Source organism: Panthera onca, chromosome C2 (assembly GCF_046562875.1).
Source record: "Panthera onca isolate mPanOnc1 chromosome C2, mPanOnc1 haplotype 2, whole genome shotgun sequence".
Lineage (NCBI taxonomy): Eukaryota > Metazoa > Chordata > Mammalia > Carnivora > Felidae > Panthera > Panthera onca.
The window spans coordinates 81,314,931-81,340,006 of NC_138347.1; the positions used below are offsets into that span (position 1 = coordinate 81,314,931).

The 25,076-nt window shown below is 43.0% G+C and overlaps 1 protein-coding gene across 8 annotated transcripts in view; it reads left to right on the forward strand.

Moving 5' to 3' along the window:
* The window catches only part of DGKG (diacylglycerol kinase gamma), a 213,062-nt gene that overhangs the window by 66,604 nt on the left and 121,382 nt on the right, over positions 1-25,076 (forward strand). For 7 of the 8 annotated variants that reach the window (XM_060639458.1, XM_060639460.1, XM_060639462.1 and 4 more), the window contains 6 exons: positions 6,219-6,389; positions 11,086-11,135; positions 15,057-15,131; positions 15,794-15,916; positions 20,558-20,675; positions 22,218-22,306. In XM_060639458.1, coding sequence (XP_060495441.1) covers positions 6,219-6,389; positions 11,086-11,135; positions 15,057-15,131; positions 15,794-15,916; positions 20,558-20,675; positions 22,218-22,306 — 626 coding nt within the window. The remainder of the gene's footprint in view (positions 1-6,218; positions 6,390-11,085; positions 11,136-15,056; positions 15,132-15,793; positions 15,917-20,557; positions 20,676-22,217; positions 22,307-25,076) is intronic. The other variant, XM_060639467.2, reaches the window with a different exon arrangement.

The window sequence follows — 25,076 nt, forward strand, 5'->3', positions numbered from 1 at the left end:
GCCCAAGGAGGTATATAGCATCTTTTCATCTTTTTTAGTGACTTGAGATTTAAAGTAGAAAATCCGTTTCCTATGGGGCTACTTTGCGTGGATGTCTTAATTAGATGCCCCTGTTCACGAGAAACAGGAATGTAGGGACAGACAGATACCACAGAGAGAAGCCTCTGCCAGTAAGGAAGAGCCAAGTTCTGGCATCACCTTAGATCAGGCCATCTGTTGAAAATCCCAGCCTTTTCCTGTTGCCCAGGCAGAAGCCAGAGGAAACTAAATTCTGATTTGATATGGCCTATTTAGGCTTATCAGAGCAATATCCAAGCTTGGATCTCGAACAGCCCACTTCAAGTTATTCATTTCCAGAGCCAGGTGGGTTAATGGTTGGGTCTGTAAACACAGCAGAGAGGGGCTTTCACTGAGTCCAGATATGGACTCAGAACCTTGAGCAATCTGTCTGTCATTGTCAGGACGTCAGCTAGGAAGGCCTGAATGCACCTTTCCATGAATGGCCAGGCCTAATTGGGATAAACAATGTGAACTTTAGTCTCCTGATTTTAATTTAGTTCCTCAGGCTCCTAAGATGTTTCAGCAACTCAGAATATTGTCCTTGGAATTTTTTTCTTAGTTTTTCCCGTTTATAAAAGTAACACATTCATATTGTAAAAAAAAAAAAAAAAAAAAAAAAATTGAAGAATACAAAAAAAAAAGAAGGAAACAACAAAACCATCCATAACTTACCAGTGCAATTACACACATGCATACACACACATGTATTTTTTTCTATAATTTTTTACAGAATTGGAATCAGACTATATATATAATTTTGGAACCAGCTTTGTTTTTCACTTACCATTATACTCACAAACATTTTTCATGTCCTTCAAGACTTTTGGTAAACACCCATTTTAATACAAGTCCCTCTTTCAACAGATGAAAATCTGAGGTTGGATGTGGGGAGTAAGCCCACTTGTGCAAGGTCACACACCCATTAACACAAACCCAGAGCGAGAAACCTAGTCCTCTGCCTCTAGGTTGGTGTTCTTTCCACTATGCCCAACTGGAAGGCAAGAAGTAATACAGAGACTAAGACAAAAGGTGGAATAAGTCAGGTCTGCCTAAGAACACTCAAGCAAAAGGGTTTATGACATGGCACCTAGACAGAACCTATGTAATCCGGAAGAGGGTGTTAGTCTTTGACTACTGATGGCCCTTGAGGGATGTACTTAGATGACTGTGGGTTAGGGGTATTTCATATAAGGTAGCTTGAGGAGGAAAACGTTAGTAGGACTATGTGCCTCTCAGTCGTTCTGCTCCCCAGCATTTCCATGACTGGAATGAACAGTACACCTCATAGACTAGAACAGTGGCTCCAGATCCAATCACAGTCCTAGTAACCCAAAGATCTTTGTAAAAGGCTGTAATAATGTTTTAAAACAGCTTTGGTGAGCTCTAATTGGCATAAAATTAATTGCACATGTTTCAAGTGTATAATTAGTAAGTTTTTGCATATGTATACATCTATAAAACTAGTACCGTGTCATCCCCAAAAGTTTCTTTATAGTCTCTTTCTCCCACCCTCCCTAGCCACCCACCCCTAGATCCATACAATCACTGATCTGCTTGCTGTCACCATAGATCGGACTGCATTTTCCATATTTTATATACGTAGAATCATACAGTGTGTACACTTTTTGGTGTGGCTTCTTTCACTCAGCGTAATAATTTTTAAATGTATCCATGTTGTCATGTGCATCAACAATTAACACATTTTTAATGCTGATTAGTATTTTAGTATATAAGTAGATATTCCACAGTTTGTTTATCCATTCATCTATTGATGGACATTTGGGTTGATTCCAGTTTGAGACTATTTCATATACAACGTGAATATTCTTGTACAACTCTTTGTGTGGGCAGCTTTCATTCCTTTTAGGTAAAGATCTAGGAGTGGAATGTTTAGGATTGTTATGTTCTCATGATAATTTGACTTCTGCATTATGAAATGATTCTCTTTATTCCTGGTAATACTCTTTGCTTTGAAATCTACTTTATTAGAATTATGTTCATAATTGATGTAGCAACTCTAGTTAACTATAGTTAAAATGGTATCTTTCTCCATTCTTTTCATGTATTTGTGTCTTTATACTTAAAATTTTTTTAATGTTTATTTATTTTTGAGAGAGAGACAGAGCATGAGTGGGGAAGAGTCAGAGAGAGAAAGGGAGACACAGAATCCAAAGCAGGCTCCAGGCTCTGAGCTGTCAGCACAGAGCCTGACACCAGGCTTAAACTCACGAGCCATAAGATCATGACCTGAGCTGAAGTCGGATGCTTTACCGACTGAGCCACCCAGGCGCCCCTGGCTTTATATTTAAACTGCCTTTCTTATTGGAAGCATGTAGTTGGGTCTTGTTGTTGTTCTTCTTGTTGTTGTTGTTTATCTAATCTGACAATCTCTGCCTTTTAGTTAGAGTTTTAGAATGTTTACATTTACTGTGATAATTGATATGGTTAGGTTTAAAGGGACCATCTTGCTATCTGTTTTCTTTTTTTCCTATCTGTCCTTTCTTCCCCTTTTGTTCTTTTTCTGTTTTCTTTTAATTAATTGAATTATTTATGATTTCATTTTGCCTCCTTTTTGATCTTATTAGCTATAACTTTGTTATATTATTTTAACTATGTTAAATATAGTTTAAGATAGTGACTGTTTTAACTATCATAGTCTACATTCAAGTAATATTATTCCACTTTGCATATACTATAAGAAATGTATTGCAATATATCTCCATTTCTTATCTAGGCCTTTGTGCTATTGTTGTCATACATTTTACTTCTACATATGTTAAATTATAAACTGCACAACACATTGTTATTATTTTTGCTTTAATAGTTAATTATCTTTTAAGGAGATTTAACTAATAAGAAAAATATTTTTTTATATTTTCCCATGTGGTTACCGGTTTCAGTGCTCTTTATTCTTGTGTGTAAATCTAAGTTTCTGTATGATATAATTCTACAAAAAAGATGTTCTTTACCACTTCTTGTAGTGCAGCTCTATACAGTTTTGTACATCTGAAAAAATTTTATTTTGCCTTTTTTTTCTAAAGATATTTCACTGAGTAAGGAATTTTAGGTTGACAATTTTTTTTCCTTTAGTGTTTTAAAGATGTTGTTCCACTGACTTTCAGCTTACTTTCTTTCCAATGAGAAAATTACTGTCATTCTTATCTTTGTTTCTCTCTACATAATGTGCCTTTTTTCCTCTGGCTTCCTTTATGATTTTTTTTATCATTGATCTTAATCAGTTTGATTATGATGTTTTTGGTGTAGCTTTGGGGGGTTTTGTTGTTGTTGTTTTTAAAGTAGGCTTTATGCTCAGTGCAGAGCTCAACACAGGGCTTGAACTCACGACCATGAGATCAAGACCTAAGCTAAGTTCAAGAGTCGGACATTTAACCAACTGGGCCACCTAGGCAACCCACCTTGATGTAGTTTTATTTATATTTATTGTGTTTGGGGTTCATTGAGAATCTTGGATCTGAGGTTCTATTGCTTTTATCAAATATCGACACATTTGGAAAAATTTTAGCCATTATTTCTTCAATTTTTTCCTACTTCTTTCTTTCCTCTTTAGGTATTCCAACTACATGTTTATTTGACTACTTGAAGTTGTCCCACAGCTCACAATATGATGCTCTTTTTCTTTCTTTTTTTAGTCTTTTTGGATGGTTTCTTTTGCTGTGCTTCAAATTGACTAATCTTTTCTTCTGCAATGTCTAATCCACTCTAAGTCCTATTCAGTGCATTTTTTTTTTCATTTCACGCATCATATCTAGACACTTGATATAGACAGGCATTTTTAAATATCTTTTATATTCCTACTTAAAGTGTACTATCTTTCCTCTAGCCTCTTGGACATATGGAATACAGTTGTAATAATTATTTTAAAGCTTTTGTCTGTTATATCATCTGTGTCATTTCAATTGCTTTTTCTCATTATTATTGTTTATATTTCCTTTCTTCTTTGCATACCTGTCAGTTTTTTATTAAATGCCAGCCATTGAAAATGTTACATCATTGGGTATTGGATATTTTGATATTCCCATAAAAATTCTTGAGCTTTGTTTTGGGGCACAGTTAGGCTACTTGGAAATAGTTTGACCTTTTCAGGTCAAGCTTTTAAAGGTTTGTTAGCCAGGACCAGAAAGGCATTTGCTAATTTTACCCAACAATCAAAACAAAACTCTTCTGAGTACTGTACTCAATGATTCATGAGTTATGGGGGTTTCTACCTTAGTTGGTGAGAATAGACACTATTCCTGGCTCTCTGTGCATTCCAGGGACTGTTCCCTCTAATACTGACTCTTTCTCCAGCCTCCAGTAGTCTCCTCGCACATCTGTACTCATTGTTACTCAGCTGAATAATGGAACGGAACTCTCCACTGATTATTCACAGAGTACCCTTTGTAGACCTCTGGAGTTCTCTCTGTGCAGCTTCTTCCTCTTTGGTGCTCTGCTCTGTGAACTCTAGCCACCTTGGGCTCCCCAGGCTTCAAGCTCTATCTCTTCAGCTCAGAGAGACTTCCAGAATCTTCCTGGGTTCCACCTACCAGTGCTACAGCCTAGAAACTCTTTCTGAACAGTATGATGTGGCAATTATGGGGATCATCTCATTTGTATTCTGTCTCTTGGGATCACCATTTGGTGCTACCACGTTCAGTGCCCATTGTTTCATATCTTTTGTCCAGTTTTTTGTTTCAGTAGAAGGATAAATTTGGTCGTGTTACTCCAATTTAGTCAAAACAGAAGTCATTATAATAGTGTTTTCATGGATGGATAATCTGAGGATGTAACAGTAACTTGAGGTATAATGGGCTACCTAGTGCAAAGGATTTCTCACAGTTGTCTTATAGGTTATGTTTTTTCATAACTTTTCCTCCAGTGCTGATTTTAATACTTGTGTTGCATATGTAATTTTATTGCAGTTTCCCCCATCTTACTATCCTTATTTTTATTTCACCCTATTGTATTTTTATCCCACCTTGCTCACCCCTGAGGCTCTCTGCTCCAATTTAACATATCTTCTCTCAACCTCCTGAGGGTCTTTCTTGTCCAGTAGGAAATTGTTTCTGAAGATCTGGTTTTCTGAGACTTCAGGATGGAGTTTCCTGTCCTTGTTTTATAGCTCTGTTTCATAAGGTAGGCTTTCATGTTGCACAGCTCTACTGGACTGATAGGAACTGTTTGCCTTTGCTTGGCACTTTGGCTTTCTGAATAAAAAGTATACCGGTTGCATTGCCTTCCATTACTGGAAGCAGCCATTACATCAGGGCTGTCTCTCCCTCTGTCTATATCTTCAGACCTCCACCACTTAGTGGCACAACACCTAAGTGGATTTTTCACTACCAGTCTTCCTCTTACTTTTCCCTGTGTTTTCTGCAAATTTACCCTCGTTCTGGAAATTATTAAGAGATCATTTCTTATGGGCATGGATCTAGAGAGGCTGGGGGGAAGAGAGATATCCCTTAAAGTGCCTTGAGAAAAGTAAAATATAGGTGCCCAGTTTTCTCATTAACAATAACCTCATATTTCTGGATTAGAAGACAAGAAAGACAGAGTTTTCCAACCTAAAAGAAGGAAAACTCCAGAGGGATAACTTACCGTATTCCTGTGGTATGATAAACCACTTTCTGCATTTTCTTAATCCAATAGATTAGGCTTGCGGCTAGTCAGAATTCTTCCGAGTGCCTGGAAATTTGTCGATTGTTGATCCCAGTTTTCTCTTTTGAATGTTCATCTTTTTCTTTATCTTTGAATGTATTTGAGAAGAAAACCGTAAAAAGGTGTACTGGTATGTGACCAATTGTCTGGATTTTGGAATCCCAGCCAAAAGTAACTCTACAAATTGAGTAAGTGTTCCCAAAAAATTAGGCAAAATGACATTTACCTGTTGGGTATTGATATTACTAAAAATCATTCTCATCTTTTCTGAAAATTCACAGGGTATAGGTGAATTTCTTACAATGATAGAGATTCTTAAAAGTGTCAGAATGGGCTCCATTCAGAGAGTATGAATGCTACAAACTGGATTTCTAGGACCACTGATTTGATCATATTTAAGTAACCAACACTTTCTCTACCAAGAAAATGATGGAGCAACAAACAAGGTTTAATATTTACTAAACGTTAAGTGCCGTTGGATGGTTTCCTTTTGCCTATTGCAGAATCAAAGATCACCGAGAAGCAGGTGCCAGCAAAAGACCAAGTGGCTGCAACCCTCCTGGGAAATCCTGTTGTTCCATCTCCAGGCTCAGAATCCCCTATAGTGTACCTGAAGGATGTCGTGTGTTACCTGTCCCTGCTAGAGACGGGGAGACCTCAGGATAAGCTGGAATGTAAGTGTCCACCCTGTCAAGGGGCTTCAAGTTTTTCCTAGAGGAAGATGTAGTGTCTTGTTCTTCCTTCTAAACATGTCAGACGGAGATTGATCTGGGATCATGGGTACTGGTGATGCCTGCTTGGGGAAGATGTTTCTGTCCTGTCACCAACAGTGATCTGAACATTTCCTGGAATCCACGTTGGGACCAGAACCAGTTGTATGGAGAGTGGGAAGCGCATCTGAGACCTTGGTATTGAGAACCAGGATTTGGAAAGGGGAGAAGTCTCTACAAGGGGTCAAGACTCCCCTTCTTTGCTGAAGGAACTTCCTGAAAGCCTCCAACCAAAAAGCTGCCACCTTCTCTTATTTTTCAAGGGAGGATATTCAGTATTTGTCTTCCTTCTCCTGTTCTGTGCCCAAACAACTCTTTATGAGGGAATCTTTTTTTTTTTTCTTGAGAATTAATCAGTCTCTATCTCATTAAAACTTATTTTCATTTCTTCACCCACCCCTACGCCACATTTTTTTGGCCTCTAGAGAGAAACAGCTAGTTAGGTAAGGGAGTTGATCTTGGTTTCACAATGCTCCTTAAAGTTGGTTTCAGGGAGGGAATAATATCTGGTGGCAGAAAGGAAAGCCCACAGCAGCTGAAACAGCCGGCGGGCTCCTAATAAGACTCACTGCAGGGTTGGGCTCACTGGCCTCCATCAGCCTACAGGCAGACTTTTAAAAACAGAAGACAATAGGACCTCGTTAAAAAAGATGTATTGTTTTGGCTCTTTTTGGGACTTTAGTAGACATTAAAGGGAAAAACATAACACATCATAGCAAAAGTCAAAATTCCAGTTAATAATAAGATGAGTCAACAAAACTGAAACATTAACAGGGAAGTATCTGGCAAAGGTTAACCCTCGCCCAAACCAAAGTGAAACAGTTCACTAACCACCCACGGTTTTGAGGTGTTAACAATTGCAAGCCTTAAGTGCCAATTTGGTAGCAAATATAGCAGATTTATGTCTCTTTTGGCTAGTGTTTAAAGTGAAATGTCCAATTATTTCTGAGATTCAGCTGGACTTTGAGTTTGAGGCCTTATATTTGTTCATAGTTACCAGAGAGGATGTGAAAGATGTTTTCATACTAGTGGCTCTCAGACTGGGTCTTTGTAATGGCAATAGAAAGAAACTGCATTTTATTTTATTTTATTTTATATATATTTTTTTCTTTCGATAATATTTATTTTTGAGTGCGATAGAGACAGAGCATGAGTGTAGGAGGGGCAGAGAGAGAGGGAGACACAGGATCCAAAGCAGGCTCCAGGCTCTGAGCTGTCAGCACAGAGCCCAATGCAAGGCTGGAACTCGGAAACAGCGAGATCATGACCTGAGCCGAAGTCAGACGCTTAACCAACTGAGCCACCCAGGCACCCCAAGAAACTGCATTTTAAAAAACTTTTTATTATAGAAAATTTCCAACGTAGATAAAAGTATAAAGTACAATGAGCTTCCATGTACCCATCAGCCACCTTCAGTAATTACTGATTTATAATCAATCATGCTTTATTTATACCTCCCATGCATTCCCTCTGCCCCAGGAAATGTCGAAGCAAATTTCAGACATCACATAATTTCACCTATGAATATTTCAGTATTCAAAAAATATGACTTTTTCTTAAATATAACCACGGCACCATTATCACATTGAAAGACAATGACTCCTTACTATTGTCTGTTCAGAGAGAAAAGAGGCAGGGCCAGTATAAGAGCAAAAGCACTTATTTAGGGCCTCAGAATAGCAGTTCAGGGAACACAGATTTGGGCAGCAAGCCAAATAGTGCCCTTCCGAGGGAACAGAAGTTGAGGGTTTTTAAAGACAAAAGGGAATGCTTGTATATGTTGTTTACAGAGAATTTTTTTATTGGTGTTGATGGCAGAAGACGAATCTTGACTGAATATAATTGGTTACTAAGGCTGTCACTAAGCAGACTCTTACTGTAGCAAGTTACAGGTATTAGAATTGAGTCCTTGGAATATTTGAAGTTTGGCCCAAGTCAGAGTTCACAGTTCCACCCAGTTAGGATGTGGGTAGGGCCCATCTACTTGATGACCTCCCAGCTCCATTTTAAAACCCCTTGACATAAGTGACTTGATTTCATTTCACCGTTTATATATCAAATATTGCCAGTGTTCACATTTTCCCAGTTATCTTATATATTTTTAGTTGTTTGACTCAGGATCCAAACTTGGTCTATACATTGCCATTGCTTCTTATGTTTCTTCTGTTTTAATCTTCTGCTTATTTTTTTCCTTGTAATTTTTTGTTGCAGATCATTTGGCCTGTTGAGTTTTTAATCTTACTTGTGTTTTTTTAATGAAACCAAATAAATTCAAATCTTCCCCTGATTTTAATGACTGAAAACAACTTACGCTTTCCTTTTTAATAACCAAACATGTATCTTTTTGGAAATTATAGCCTGAACTCATACCTTTTATCAATACATTAACAATAATAATTTTCATTGTTGAACACCTTATATCTGTTAATCACTTTATTATTTTTTTAATTATTTTAACATTTATTTATTTTTGAGACACACAGAGAGAGAGAGACAGCATGAGTGGGAGAGGGGCAGAGAGAGAGACACAGAATTGGAAGCAGGCTCCAGGCTCTGAGCTGTCAGCACTGAGCCTGAGACACGGGGCTCAAACCCACCAACCATGATATCATGACCTGAGTTGAAGTCAGACGCTTAACTGACTGAGCCACTCAGGCACCCCTCTGCTAATCATTTTAAATACATTATCTCATTTTAACCTCACAATAACCCTAGGTCAGTGTGATTGTTTTCATTTGACATGTCAGAAAGCGCAGAAAGTGTAAATGACTTGCCCAAGGCCATGCTGCTGAAAAACTGAGTGCTTACACTTTCTAGTTCTACTATCAGTGCATATTAGGACCAAGAGAGCTCTGTGTTAAGAGTTGCCCCTGCCCAGGGTCTGGGAGCAACAGTCGTGGGAAGGTCTGTCCTTCTTTATCTGCTTGGTGAGTCAGCCTCATATGCCGAGTTCCTCTGACCAGGACATTCTGAAGTTTCACGGAGAATCCCAAGGCCACGATCCTACTTTTAAAGAACCTCAGCTCCTACCAGGATCACACAGCTGAACAAGCACAAAGTGCAGGGATATTAAAACATACAGAAAGATGTAGCAACACACAGACAACTTAGCAGGAGTGTTGTCACCTTTGGGTACATGCTGAGAGGTCCAGAGTGGGTATGTGGAGGAAGGGGCAGTTAGGGGAGGCTCCACAGAGAAAGCAGGCCTGATGAAGTTAGAACTGGAGGAAAATGAAGACGTGTTCAGCTGTGCTCCCCACTCTGCTTACTTCTGAGATCACAGACAGGATCCCTACCTTTTAGATGACCAAAATAAATGAAAATTTAGTACTTTGCCCAAATTTCTCTCTCAGATCTTCCTTATCCTGCATCACCTCCCTACAGCTAGAACATGATAGAGGATGTTTCTGAATAACATGTTGACGTTTCAGAAAAATAAATACAGTAGCTTCTGTAGTGGTGGTAATGAGGATTAAATGAGTAGTAACGATAAACTGCATAGGAGAGTACATCGTACTTATTAAATGCCATATATAAATGTTCATTATTGAAAGAAAAATGAATAATATCTGTTGAGTGCTTTCTACATTCCAAGCACTGTGAGACTTAGGAATAGGGCACAGGAATAGAAGTCTGTATTATATAAGCTCAATCTTTCTAAAATCTTTAATGAGGTCAAAAACATTTAGATGTCATAATATCGATTTTTGGAGTAATCATAGCTGGCCTGAAATCATGAGGTTAATAAAATAATGTTGAACTTCTCTGCTTGCTATGGGGATGTTAAGAGAAAGAACACGTCAATTTAAACTTCTCTGGGTATCTTTTTAAGGAGAGCTACGTTGTCAAAAATCTTCTCCTAAAGCCTTTCTAAGTATTGAAAAGGCCAGCAAAAATATTTACTTTATGTATGTAGTCTTACTTGGCATGTTTCTTTTATGAACATTTTAAAGGTTTTAAGATATTTATTGTTTTGTATATATCTTTACACTTTATGTTTATATCTTATTTAGAAAAACTAAAAATTATTATGGAGACAAAAATTGGCCTATCGTTTACATGTTAATCCTCATTTAAAAAAAAAAAAAACAACCTAGGAGAAAGAAAACATCACAGTCTCCATCTTACAAATAAACAAACATGGCCAAACAAAGTTAAATGACTTGTTTGATGCCCGGGATGGTAGGACAAGGCCAAGATGTGAGTCTGCCTAAATCCACACCCTTTCCGTGTGCAACGGAAGCAGTATCCCATTTATAATTTGGGTGCCTCTACCCACCATCAGCTGAGCATTTGCTTTGAGTCATGTTCCAGTGATACTGCAAGATACGCATGCTCGACCAGGAATCATACCGTGACCTGGATCTCATCAGCCACAGTTATTGGTTAGACAGGTCCGGAAGCCAGACGGCTTGGTTCTCCACCCTCTTCCCACCCTGTCTGTAAGAAGTCAAACTCTGCGCCTGGGAGGGTGGGTAACCTGGCTGCAATAGCCTTCGCCCCAGTGACAGAACTCATCTAAAGACTGACAGCATCAGAGTCTCAGCTCGTCCCTGGTGCCCAGAGGACACCTCGAGCCTCACCTCTGTGTCTCTTGCAGTCATGTTTCGTCTCTATGATTCAGATGAGAACGGTCTCCTGGACCAGGCGGTAAGTTCTCCCTCCAAATGTCCCTCCTGAAACCAAGAAAATCTCACGGAGAGGGGAGCGAGTAGAGGAAGAGTAAAAATTCCCAGTTCCATATTTATGGAAATAGCAGTGTGTCAATATGGGCTACAGAAGTCATGGTAGAACTCCTCCCCCACACACACTACCACTTCGAATAGCAGCAGCCTGAGGGGGAGTGAACTCCACCTGGCCTTTTCATTTTAGAAGCCCAGGATCACAAAATCTCAAAATGGGGAGATGCTTTAGTGTCTTATCTAGTTTAACTTCCTAGTCTTCCTCTTGTGCCCGGGGTATTAGCTCAATGAGTCTGGTTCTTCCTGATCGGAGCACATGGTCCCATCCCATTGAACCTGGGAAAGCCTGAGCCCCGCCCCCACTCTCCCTCGGGAATAGGCAGGGATAGGACAGGATCATGGGGTGAAAGGAAGGATGGAGAAGGAAGAAAGCAGAGAGGAGAGAAGGCAAAAAGAATCAGACAGGCCTCATGCTCACGGCCAGCAGTGTCAGAGACAGGACTCCTTAACAGAAAGGCTGTGAGGGCGAGGGGCATGGGGCTGAGTCAGACCAGTCCCACGGGGAAGGAAGGAAACAAGTCCGTTAGACCACCTAAATCATCCTAACATCCTCTAAACCCCAGGGTGCCTTTAAGACATTCCTGCAGCCACATCGCAATGCTGTGGGTTGTGTCCTGCCAGGGAACAGCCAGAGAATCACAGACACTCAGGCATTGGATCGACACACGTTTGTTGAGTGTCTGCCACACGTCGAGCACCGGGGATACATCGGTGAAGCCAATGGACAGAAATCCATGCCCTCGTGAAACTTTCATCATCGTGCAAGCACATACACTACAAAGCATAGCAAGATACGTGTTAGAGAGATGTGTGTACTGGAAGACAGATAAAGGAGGGAAGGAAGTGCTGGGGGGAAGGGGCTGCAGGTTTAGCTTGAGGAGCCAAGGAAGGTCTCCACCAGGGAGCATTTGAACAGGGACTGGTAGGAGGTGAGGAAGTAAGTCCTGGAGATATCCAGATGAAGCACCTTCCAGGCAGAGGGAGCCTCAGTGCAGGGGTCCTCAGGGGGCTTGGAATGTAGGTGGATTAATGAGGAGGCCAGAGTGATGGAGCAGAAGAGTGAGGAGGTCAAAGTGAGAGATAGTAGGGGATGAGATCAGACAAGTGATGGCCAGGGGTGCTTGCGGGGAGAGTCTGTAAAACATACCAAGCCATATAGGTGACTGGGAAAGTTTGTCTTTTTACTCTGGAGAGGTGGAGAACCACTGGAGATTTTGAGCAGAGGGGTGACATGACTTCAGTTTTACCAGGTCACTCCAGCTGCTCTGTTGAGACCGGACTGTATGGACTCAAGCAGAGATATCAGTGAGCAGGCTGTTGGAATAGACAAGACAAGAAATGATGGTAGCTTGCACCAGGGTAGAAGCATTGCAGCTGGTAAGAAGTGGTGAAGTTCCAGATCTATTTAGAAGGCAGCATTGGTAGATGGAAGTGAGTCCCAATAGAAATATCTGATTCAACTTCCCACGGAGGATCCTTGGAAGATGGATACTCAGGCTGTGTGTGAAAGCTCATAGGAATGGCGAGTTCACCTTCTCCCTTGGGACAGCCATTGCACTGCTGGGGGCACTGTTAGAGAGGGCGTCCTTTCTGCACAAAAGGCACCTCTAGTCTGCCAGAGAAATTTTCTACACAAAACAGGATTCTTTGCTCCCCTCCCCTTCCCCCAACCCAGCAGGGAGGTCAAAACAGGCCAGGCTTCAACTCCTTCCCTACAGTCCTCTGCTTACTTCTGCCCTGGGTAGCTGACCAAGACAGCTGACCAGTGGAATACCAGTCCTATACAATAGGCCTTTCAGTTTCTGAAGATACTGTCATATCTACCCGAAGATCTTCTCTAAGCTCAAATTCCACAATTTCCACACTGTTTCTCATAAGGCAGGCTTAAATAACCACTCTGACCAAGCTCTGGATTGTCAGTGCTATTCATTTTTTTTTTAATGTTTATTTATCTTTGAGAGAGAAAGAGAGAGAGTGGACAGGTGGGGGAGGGGGAAAGAGAGAGGGGAACAACGAATCCAAAGCAGGCTCCAGGCTCTGAGCTGTAAGCACGGAGCCTGACATGGGGCTCAAACTTGTGAACAGCAAGATCATGACCTAAGCCGAAGTCAGATGCCCAACTGACTGAGCCACCCAGGTGCCTCTGTCAGTGCCTTTCTTAAAGTGTGGCACAGAACTTAACCCACTCCTCCATGACTCTTTAAGTATCCACATGTGGCCTGACCAGGGTAGACATCAGGGGAACAAGGTCTTCCTAAAATCTACCTACTATGCTTCCTGAAAATGCCCACCCATTCACACAGGCCGAGACTGAATCTAATTCTCTGAATTAGATTCCTGAATCACATTGTTTTATTAATCAATGAATCTTGGAGCCAGCTAGATCTCCAAGCTCTTTTTCTTTGGAAATTTTGCTGAGCCCTGTCTCCACTGTTCTGCCCACTTCCTTATCCCAATTTACTGCCTCATCTGCAGTTTTGTGATGGATTTTTTTTAATTTAAATAAAATACAATTTTTAAAAACCCTGCTGGGCTTTAGATGGCTTATTTTGACCCAGCATTCTACCTGGTGGAGGTAGCACTTTTATTTTTTTTTTAATGTTTATTTGTGTGTGTGTGAGAGAGAGAGAGAACGAGTAGGGGAGGGGCAGAGAGAGAGGGAGACACAGAATCTGAAGCAGGCTCCAGGCTCTGAGCTGTCAGCCCAGAGCCTGAAGTGGGGCTCAAACTCAAGAACCATGAGATCATGACCGAGCTGAAGTCAGACACTTAAATGACTGAGCCACCCAGGCACCCCTAGAGGTAACACTTTTGAACTTTGCTTCGGTTCACCAATGTGTCTCCCCAGATCAATCTTACTTTGAATATCTTCGATGGTGCCCAAGAGATGCAAACCCCTCCTCAGTCCACTGTGTTTCTGTGCAACACTGGGTGTACTAATTCATTAGCGTCCAACAATTCTGTGAGGTTTTAAATAAAGCCTGGTCTTGGTACTAAACAAAAGGCTCACTCACCAGGCAAATGTAGCCCTTATAAATTTCCTATTCACAGAGCCCTGGGATTAGGGCTGGATGTGATGCAAAGGAAACAGAGGAGATGCCCCAAGTGACCTAAATCATAGTGCCTGAGCTACAACCAACATAGTGGCCCTATATCCAACTGAAACCGACCCTTGAGGGGTATAGATGGATCCCAAGTTGCTAAAGCTATGGGATGGGCACCTGGGTGGCTTGGTCGGGTAAGCGTCCGACTTCGGCTCAGGTCATGATCTCACGGTCCATGAGTTCGAGCCCCGCGTCGGGCTCTGTGCTGACAGCTCAGAGCCTGGAGCCTCCTTCAGATTCTGTGTCTCCCTCTCTCTCTGCCCTCCCCTGTTCATGCTCTGTCTCTCTCTGTCTCAAAAATAAATAAACGTTAAAAAAAAATTTTTTTAAAGCTATGGGAATGAGGAGGGATAAAATAGACAGGAGAGAATTGTGTTGGCTTATAAATATTTAGGGAGCTACAGTCACAAAGAAGGGGAAAACATGGGTACCCTCTATGCTGGGTCAAAGCACAGGATTGGGGAAAAAGGTGAGTCCAGGTGGGTCCAGGAGGAGGTCGGTGTTCAGTGAGCTTTCTCCATACCTCTGACATATCCATGTTCTGTGCTTCTTTGAGCATCTACTCTCCATAGACCTTTGTAGTCAAGGCATAAATAAAGAGCAGAACAGTTACACTGTTGCTTCTTGTGCTCCGCCCCTGCCCAGGAGCTTCGCTGGGGGTTGGATTTTGAGACTTGCTCTCGAAAACACATCTTCAGTGGTTCTCTCCTCTTGATGTTTTCCAGGAGATGGATCGTATTGTCAGCCAGATGCTTCACGTTGCCCAGTATCTGGAGTGGGATCCCACGGAGCTGAGGCCTGTGAGTTTCCAGAAGCAAGGGGTGACGTCCACGTGAGCCTCCAAAATGAAAAGCAGGATTCAGGACTTGGATACAAATGTTTACTGTGCATGCTCTCCCAGACTTAGTTTCTTATAGGCAACTTCTCTAGGGTCCTATACCTTGACCTTCCACTTCTCTGACAGGAAAAATTGAAGACATAATTCAAATAGTAATACCTAATAATACTCCCTAACCTTTCCACCGGAGTTAAATTTTTATAACAGGAGTTCAAGGAACTTAGAGCTAGAAAGAATTTTAAAGATTTTCTCAATCACCAGGTAATATTAATAATAATAATTACACTGGGGGGGCTCCTATGAGTCAGATATTAGATTAGACATTTTATATTCATTTTCTCTTGCCCTCACTACAGTGCTCCAAGCATAGCAGTGTTATTTTCATTTTACAGATGAGCAAAGCAGAACCCAGAAAGGAGTGGCTTGCACAAGGCCACACAGTCAGGGAAGGGCAGGGCCAGGCACTGAACACTGGCCTCCTCACCCCTTTTTGCCCCCTCACTGCTCTGCTCACTGTGAATTAGAGGGCAAAGATAAGGCAGAGCAAACGAGAAAGAAGGAGACAGAGGGAGGCAGGGAAGTGCAGGATGAAAGTGGACAATTGTTGCTCTCTGGGTTCTGCAGATACTGAAGGAGATGTTGCAAGGAATGGACTACGACCGGGACGGCTTTGTGTCTCTAGAGGAATGGGTCCACGGAGGGATGACCACCATCCCACTGCTGGTCCTGCTGGGCATGGATGACTCTGTAAGTCAGCAAGCCTGAGTTCAAAGAGCTCTTGCCTTTCAGAAGCATCAGGCTCCACGTGGAAGTTAACATCTGTATACGGCCTTGGCTTCTGCCCCAGACCCCCATGGACACACCAGATACTCTAGGCCAGCCCAAAAGTCCTCTCTTTTTACTGATTAGTGCCTGGCATATAATTCATTCATTTCACAGAGGACATTTTCTAAATTATAACTAAGTAAAGATACTGTTCTGAATGCTGGGAGGGGACACAGATATAGTATTCATCCACCAGAAGCTTATACCCAACCGGGAAGGGGGGGGCGGAAATCAAGGGATAATACCATCTTTTCCACAAGTTAGGTTAAAACATGCTAAGAGAGTTGAGGAAGGAAGAAAAGGAGAAGGAAGGGAAGGAAAACTACCGATCTGTCAGAAGGTGGAGGACATTCAGTGATGGTATCTTATTCAACCACCAAATCAACCAGATAAGATAGATATTTTCCCCCAATTTATGTAGATGGAAAAGTGAGATTTGGGGCCTAAAGAGCAAAGGAGGAAGCAGAGTTTATTTGCACTTGACTCCAAAGATCCCACGCTTGCTAAACCTCCCACACTTAGAAGTGAGAAAGAGGGAGAAGCCTTGGAGGTTGTTTGCCCTGGCCGGAAGTACATGTGGGATTCTAGTATCTCATCCTTGAGTGTAAAGATCAGGTAGAAAGACTTTAGAGGATGTTGGATCTGGTTCTCAAGGATGGATATGATTTGGCAGATGGAAGATGATAGAAGAGAGAGTTTATGGCTGGGAGAAAAGCTTGGTCAAAGACCTAAATGACAAAGTTCGGAGTGTATTAGAGAAACCTCCCAGTTTGATCTGAGTAGGGGATACATATAGAGGCATAATGTACGCCTGCATCTGACCTAGTCTGCTTATTTTGCAAGGGAAATGCAAAAGGTAGGAAGGATACCCATACACAAGGTAGGAAGGATAAAAACCAGAAGTACACATCGTGACATTGAGCATTTACCAGGACCATCGCATCAGTTGTGGACAACACTTCTTGGAGGTTATTGAAATGTCAGAGAGAAGAATGGCACATTCAGCTGGGTCAGCCTATAGCTGGCTGCCACTACCTATAATGTCTCCAGGTGACAGTTCTGCAATTCAGGACTGCAGTTCAGAACCTGAGCCTCTGTTCGCAACACTCAAGAACAAAGAATCCTGCAGTCATCTTGGCACGTCCAGGTCTTTCCAAGTGCTAACTAGAAATCAAGGACCCAGGAGCTATGCAACTCCCTTCTTATTCCTTAGGACCCAAAAAGTCAGAGCTGGAGAAGATCCTGGTGATCCGTGGTCTAATCCCTTCATTTTACAAACTGAGGGCCAGAGAGGTAAAGGGATTTTGCCAAGGACACACACCTAGTTAATACCAGAGGCTAACCTCCATATTTCGGAGGAGCACACGTCATTCAGTGACTCTTTATCAAGAACATTCCATGGGCAAGAACCCACGTGAGCTAGGACATGAGGTGCTCAGATAAGGAAGACATACTTTCTGCTATCAATACGTGGATCAAAGTAGAAGTCCTGCCTGGGTGTTGTTCCAGCATACCTGGTTTTTTCTCTGAAATGTGGGAATGAAAATGAAACACTTTAATCACAAGGAAGCAATTTCTGTTCTCTATTCTGTTTTGGACTTGGTAAGTCCAAGGCACCACACGACTCTGCATGGAGCCGCTGTCTTAGGGCTGGAAGAGGGAGAGACAGACTATTTCTTCAACACTGTCCCCAGTATCTCCCCCAAATGCCAAAACAGCCATGTAGAAGACCATAATTTACATCAATAAATTGACAGACAAAAGCAAATGCCAATGTGGTTTTTATTGATCAAAAGTTTTATGCATCTGATTCTAAACATGCACTAAATTGTAAGTTTTTGCATCTAATACTCAGGACTCTGAAGAAAGCATCCCTCAATGTCTTAAAAATCACATGGCTCCTTTGGCTCTTTCCAAACCCACTTGTGGACACTGAAAATGTCTGAATGGCACACATGCATGTGAGAAAGAGGCTGTGTCCGGGGGAAGTTGCAGCCGCACCCTCGCCCCTGGTTCACCGCGGGGAGGTTACTCCCACAGCCTGTAGAAATGAAAAGGCCACATGATGGTGCTATAACCCAAGCAGAAATGTTGCTTTAGCCTTCCCCTCCGTCCTTTCGCTTCTAATCCTGTATCTAGGAAAACAGTATCTGAGAAAAGGAAAGTCAGCTGGCTTAGTTAATGAAGGTATTTTCAGGTAAAATGACCATCATTCAGGCTACAGGAAGGCGCAGTGGGGTCCGCTGAAGAGTACTGTAATCTCCTTTCTGCCCAGGAAAGAAAACCCTGGATTGTAGAGGCTGGGGAGAGGGACTAAAGGGCTCAGGCCAGCAAGACCCCCAGTTATTAAATCAGTTGCTTGTTTTTTTATGGTCTTGGATTATTTATACAACTTCTCCAAGGCCTCTTTCTTTCTTTTCTTTCTTTTCTTTTTCTCTCTTTTCTTTCTTGTATAGGTAGAAGTCTACCTCCTGACAGGTAAATGGGTACTTCACTTGTTTTGTGTTCCCTAGTGTCTAACACTGAGAGAAACTTAATAAAAGGGTTTTTTTTTTTTTTTTTAGTTTTTTAATGTTTATTTATTATGGAGAGACAGAGAGAGACAGAGCATGAGCATGGGAGGGGCAGAGAGAGGAGGAGACATAGAATCCAAAGCAGGCTCTGGGCTCTGAGCTGTTAGCACAGAGCCCGACACAGGGTTTGAACCCACAGACTGCGAGATCATGACCTGAGCCGAAGTCGGACACTTAACCAGCTGAGCCACCCAGGCACCCCTTAATAAAAGTTTTAATTCACACTGTGGTAAGCACTGGATTAGTAGCTTTACTTACATTATTTCATTTAATTCATACAAAAATTCTCTGAATTAGATGTTTATCAAATGAGCAGATGAATCAATCTTTTTATGAAACATTTAATCAATTAGTAAAACTGTTTACTAAAAGTGGAAATCATTAGATAAAAAGACTGTAATTCTGTAAAACTCAGATCTTGAACCAAGCAGGATTTTGAGGTGGTGAGATGAAAAATGCTTAGCCTTCCCCCAGGAGGAGACCAGCATTTGGAAAGGCAGATGGGCTTTTCTAGGGACCATAAGGAGCACAATCTGGGCACAGGAATGAATCTGGCTGCTGTGACCAGCCCAAACCAGAGGTGCCCAGAAGTAGGAACTGGGGTATGAGTCTGGCACCCTGACTGCCAGCCCTCCCCACCTTATAACAGTAGTTCTGACTGCCCTTAAGACCAGCCCAGGGGTGTTAGTCTTTTGATGGAGCCCATGAGAAAAGTTTAGGGACAGCATACATGGAGACATACTCCTGAAGCCACGGCCTCCAATGAGACTGTGCTCCTAGAGCTAGAAGCTGGAAGAACTGGTGTCTCAGGGAGGGTGTGTGATTATGTGAGGCTCGGCTTATCTAGTGGGTAAGGATGGATTTGTCTGTTCAGGAGGAAGTGGTTTAACCCTCTCTATTTCTGCCTCTTTACTATTTTATCTGTGTACAGAAAGTTGAGAGAAGCATGTTGTTTTCACTAAACTACTTTTGCCTGATTATAAAACTGGTGCATGCTCATGGTAGAAAATGTGAAAAATGCAGAAGAAAGGAGAAATTAGAGATTAAAATAAACCTGTAGTACTAACAGTGGCTAACCTCTGTTGACAGCCCAGTGACATTTCTTCTCATCAAAGATCTTATTGCATGAAACTGAGATTATATTGTCCACTTTGCATTCTAGTTTCTTCATTTAGCATTGTATCATGAGCACATTCCCATGCCATTAGATACTCTTACTAGTATCTTTTTGATGGCTGATAAATGATATGGATGTACAACTAACCTCCAGGTAATTTTGAGACCTTCAGGATATTTCCAATTTTTCATTAAAGATTTTTTTTAATGCTTACTTATTTATTTTGAGAGAGAGAGAGAAGGAGAGAGGGAATCCCAAGCAGGCTCCACACTGTCAGCACAGAGCCCGACATGGGGCCCAATCTCATGAACCGTGAGATCACAACATGAGTTGAAATCAGGAGTTGGACGCTTAATGGACTGAGCTCCCCAGCCGCCCCCAATTTTCAATAAGGCTGGATTAAACATCTGGCAGAGCACAAAAATGTTCATCTGACTTTCAAAAATTATTTCTTTAGGATAAAACTCAAGAAGGGGAATTTTTAAGTCAAAAGTTACAAACATTTAAAGGATGATGATGGATGGATGGATGGATGGATGGATGGATAGAGAGGGAGAGATAGAAGACAGATAAAAAGTCTCTTCTGACTTACACTTCGGCCAACCATGTAGGAGAGGTCTTATTTTATCCCCCATACCTACACTCCTAGTCACACATTCCTAATGTGTAATATTTGCTCATTTTAAAAACAAAGGACTTTGTTTTGATTTGTGCTTCTTTTGAAAGAGTCCCTAAAACAGTTAAACAAGTGAATAGCTTGTTTCCCATACAGGAGAAGAGTCTTAGAAAAAAGAAAAACCTACAGGAGCCGCTCCCTGGCTTTCATTCGCATGGAGCTGCCTGCTCAGCATCTCATTCCTCGTATCCCTGCAGGGCTCCAAGGGGGACGGGAGACATGCCTGGACCATGAAACACTTCAAGAAACCCACCTACTGCAACTTCTGCCACATCATGCTGATGGGCGTTCGGAAGCAAGGCCTGTGCTGTGTTTGTGAGTAAACTTCCCTCAAGCCCCTTTCCCCAGGAAGCGTCTTGAGCCATTCCAGGCAGAGTCTAAGTGCTTCTGCCTCTCGGCTTGAGGGACCACCTATATTGTCCAACAGCAGGAAATAAAGCAAGAGCTCTGTGTCCTATTTCCATCTTACCCAAGTCAAATGAACAAATAATGTCCTGTTAGTGGAGTCCTGTCATGGGCCGCTGAGCCCTAGAAAAAAATCATTAATGTTCACGCACAATTTTAAAACATCTCATAGTGATTTTAATTGGGTTTTGCTAGTGAATGTTTATTTTGCTGAAGCTAGGGGGTGGTCATTAATAAATAGCATAAGACTGTATTGTGTAAATGCATGGAACTTACGACTCTCCTTTGGTTTGTCTTTATAATCCATTTAGTAAAGTCAGGAGAGGAGAAAAAAACAAAGGCGAAAAAAGAGGGGAGGGGACTGGAGAGAAGAAGTGGAAAAAGATGGAGGGGAAGGAGGGAGAAGGGGTGATGGAGGAAGGAGAAGGGAGACAGGGAGTAGGGGAGCAGAGGGAGAGGGGAAGAGGCTACAGTACAAAGGCTTTTTGGGGCCAGGGCCTGTGGGTGCAGCCACCTTACCATACAGGTAGCGAACACTCCGCCTGGACCCACAAGAGCCTGGTGAGCTGCCGCTTGGGTGCTGTTCGGGCCACCAAAGTGTTTCATCTAAACATGCACACATGAGCTAGGCAGCAAGTGACCCAGCCACAAAAGTCACCTTAGCAAAGCAGGGCCCTGTGCCAACTGAGAGCCAGCATCAGTGGGCTAGTGGAGGGGCCCCCGGGCCTTCCAGCTCTGACACTCTTCTTACAGAAGAACCCCATCTTATTCCTGGTGGGTTCGAGGCCTCTGGGCCTCTATGGTTTGCATAGTAGTAAAGAGTAGTAACAACCACAATAATAATGTGTGGAATAGCTATTCTGACCAAGACACATAGTGCTTTACACACCTTATCTCAGTTAATGCTGTAAAAGCCTTGCAAAGAGAAAGGCAGTTTGGTCCCCCAAACCCTGAATTTCAGACACGTGAAGAAAGTTACCCAAGATTATGTGTGTGGTTACCAATGGCAGAGCCAGAGTTCAGGCCTAGGCCTGCCTAACTCCAAATCTCCAAAATTAGAACACCCCAGCCTTTCTCTTTCCTCTCCAGCACCCCCAACATACATGGCACTGGCATACTGAGAAGGTGGACTCCTCATGTTCTCCTTAGCAGAAAATGCCTTTCTGAGAATGTTTTCTTGCTGCGTTCACTCTCTGCAATGGAAAGCAGTGTGTTGGAATAGAGGGTATAGAAACACGCCTGGGAGAGAAATGTGGACTCTCTTCTCAATAAGCAACTGGAGACTATGCCAGATTTCCATGAGGAAGGCCAACTCCATATGTCCCCTGCCTCTGACTGGCCACTCAGAGGGAGGCATGGGCCTGGGCTGGAGTGGAGGTGGGCAGACGGCTAGCCCTCCCTAAAGTGGACACTCACAAGCACTTTCCTTTTTGTTTTTTTTTTTGTTTTCAGATTGTAAATACACTGTCCACGAACGCTGTGTATCCAAAAACATTCCTGGATGTGTCAAAACATACTCAAAAACCAAAAGGGGCGGTGAGGTTAGTGATACCTGTTGTTCTACTGCATGCTGCATCCTGGCCAACACGTCCATCACCACAGATTCCTGAGCAGGAAGCTTTATCAAGTCCCTTCTCTGCCTCAAGGACCACCCTTAAATCATCCCATTCATCCATCAATCCATCAGCATCTCCGCAGTGCCCACCATGTTCCAAGCACTGTGCTAGGGGGTTCGCAGGTTACAAGATGGTCCCCAGCCTGTTCCAGAACTGTGAAGGCTAGTGGGAGAGAGACAGACATGTAAGCAAAGTACAAAGAAGTGAGCTATATGATAACGGTAGGTCCATATGGGACATACAGTGGAGGCACCAAGGAGGAGGCCAGGGGAGTTTCCACAAAGGAAGTGGCATTTGAGTTGTGTCTTGAGCCCACATCATGAGGACTTCACAAGGCATCAAGGAGTTCAAGGCACCCTAGGCAGAAGAAGCCTCGAGTGCAAGGCATGGAGACATGGCATATTCCAGACCCTGTAGTCAGTTTGGTGGGACTGGGACAGAGGATGCTTGTAGGGACATGGTAGGAGATGGGCTCTGAAAGTGGTAGGTCCAGCCTGGGCAAGTTCTTATGAGGCCAACCGAGGAGTTGGAAAGGGGTCTCTTACACAATGAAGGGGCCACTGAAGAGCTTTAAGCACATGAAGAAATGATTGGGTTTGCGAATTAGGTTAACTGCTCTGGCACCATGGTGCAAGAGAGACATCAGAGGAGGGAAAAGAGCTCCTCCAACAGTTCAGGCAAGAGGCAGTGCCTCACTGAGGGCCTGACAGGGTGTGGGGGGCACTCTGCACTCACTACACTCAATACATTCGCAGTCGCACCGTGGTGGCTATCTCTACTGAGTATCCCCTGGTTATGCCGATTATTGGATATTTTGACTGTCTCCCTGGCTGAGGTAGAGGAGATGAAGGGAGAGTTTGAGACATAATTTTGGGGTACTGCCACCAGGACTTGGTGATGGGGATGTAGGGGATGAGAGGGAGAGAAGAAGAGGTCAGAAGTGGCTTCCCAGTTTTGAGCTTGGCCATTGGGTGATGCCATTCACAGAGTGTAGAAATACACTCTCCTTAGTATTAGTAAGGGAAGGGCACTCTAAGTTCCTGTAGAGGGAAGAGACCATTGAACCTGAGTCAGGAGATGATTAGCAGCAGGGAGTGGCATCCAGCCCTCCACAAAAGGACTCGGGAGAGAGAAGGGCACCTCCAGGATACACATGCATGCCCCATGAGACACCGCATGGTCTCTTGTCTACTCCATACACCGCTCCCTTTTCATGTTCATACCTTTCACCAGGATGCACTGTGTACCTCCTGGGCTCATGCCCTATGCCTACACTCTGGCCACTTGCCACATACGAAACAGAGGGAGGCCCCTGACAGGCCAGTAGGGCATAGTCACAAACTCCTGAGTCTCCAGGGCAACCCAGATTGCCAACTCTTCTGATCCCAACAGAGGATGGAGAAGGCAGCGTAGTGATGGGACACAGCCGTGGGCTCGGAGTCAGAAGACCTGGCCGTGAGTCCCTACTTGGCCACTTACCAGCCTTGGAACCTAAGGCCGGTCCCTTAACCTCTCTGAAGCCTCATATGTTTCTCTCCAAAATGGAGATCATAGGACTCTTAGAGCAAATTCAGTGTGACCAGATAGATGACAAATTGATTAGGAAACTGGGTTCTTTATACCTTCAGGGGTACACAGTGGCAGGTGAGAGGCTGTAGAATAAAACATGACATAGCTTCTAGAGCAACAATTTTACCAAAAACCTTTGGGCGGGGGGAGGATGTAGTAACTTAATTGATAAGGAATTTAAAACTTTTATTTAGTGCAGATATGGATGGTATTATGCAGATACGCCATGTGTTTTTAATATTGTTTGTAGTTGGCACTTCAGGCTATGCCCTCACATTCCTCCAGAGGCCACATCTGCTGTTTGGAGTGCCCTCGAGGACAATTTTGAGAAGCTCTGTAGAAATGCTGGACAGAGATAACTGAGGGCTTAGGCTCCCAGAATCTGGTGTCATAGGCCACTGTGACTCCACTTACATCCACACACAAACACGTATTTTCCCCGCCTGCTTCCCACATTCCTGGGTTGCCCTAGTGGCATTTCCTGGTCAGCGTGCAGGTACAGCCAGCTGTCCAGGAAGCAGATGTGCAAGCCGCTGGCTGCTGAACCACACTAATTTCTTTGGACTTTTCTCTAACTTCCTTCTAGAGTGCTTCTCAACCTTAGCTGCACATTATTCATAATCATTCAGGGTGCTTTAAAATAAACTGATGAATCTGGTCTTCAGAGACTCTGATTGATTTGGTCTGGAGTGAGGGCGGGTAAGTAGGACTTCTAGAAGCTCCCAGGTGGTTCTAATGAGCTGAGAGCCACTGGCTTATAGAAGACTGGAGCGGGGAGGGAGTCTTATCCTTCACTGAACACCTCCAAAGGGCCAGAATTGTGCCAGAGAGGCTCTTCCAAGCGTGCTATCTTTTTAAATGCTCCCAGAAAACCCAGAGGTGGGCTTATCATGCCAAATTCTACAGATGAGGGTCCTGAGACTCAGAGAGGTGCAGGAACTGGCCCAAGGTCACCTGGCAGCAAAGTGGAAGATCGGTGACTCCAACCAGTTCTGTCTGCAGCCCAAGCCCTTTCACGCATCTCTGCATCACACTGCCTTCCAGAAGAGGACGCGCACAAGCACATCACACTTGCAGACCATTCTGCAAGACAGACAGATGGACTGCCAGACAGGATGCTGCTCAG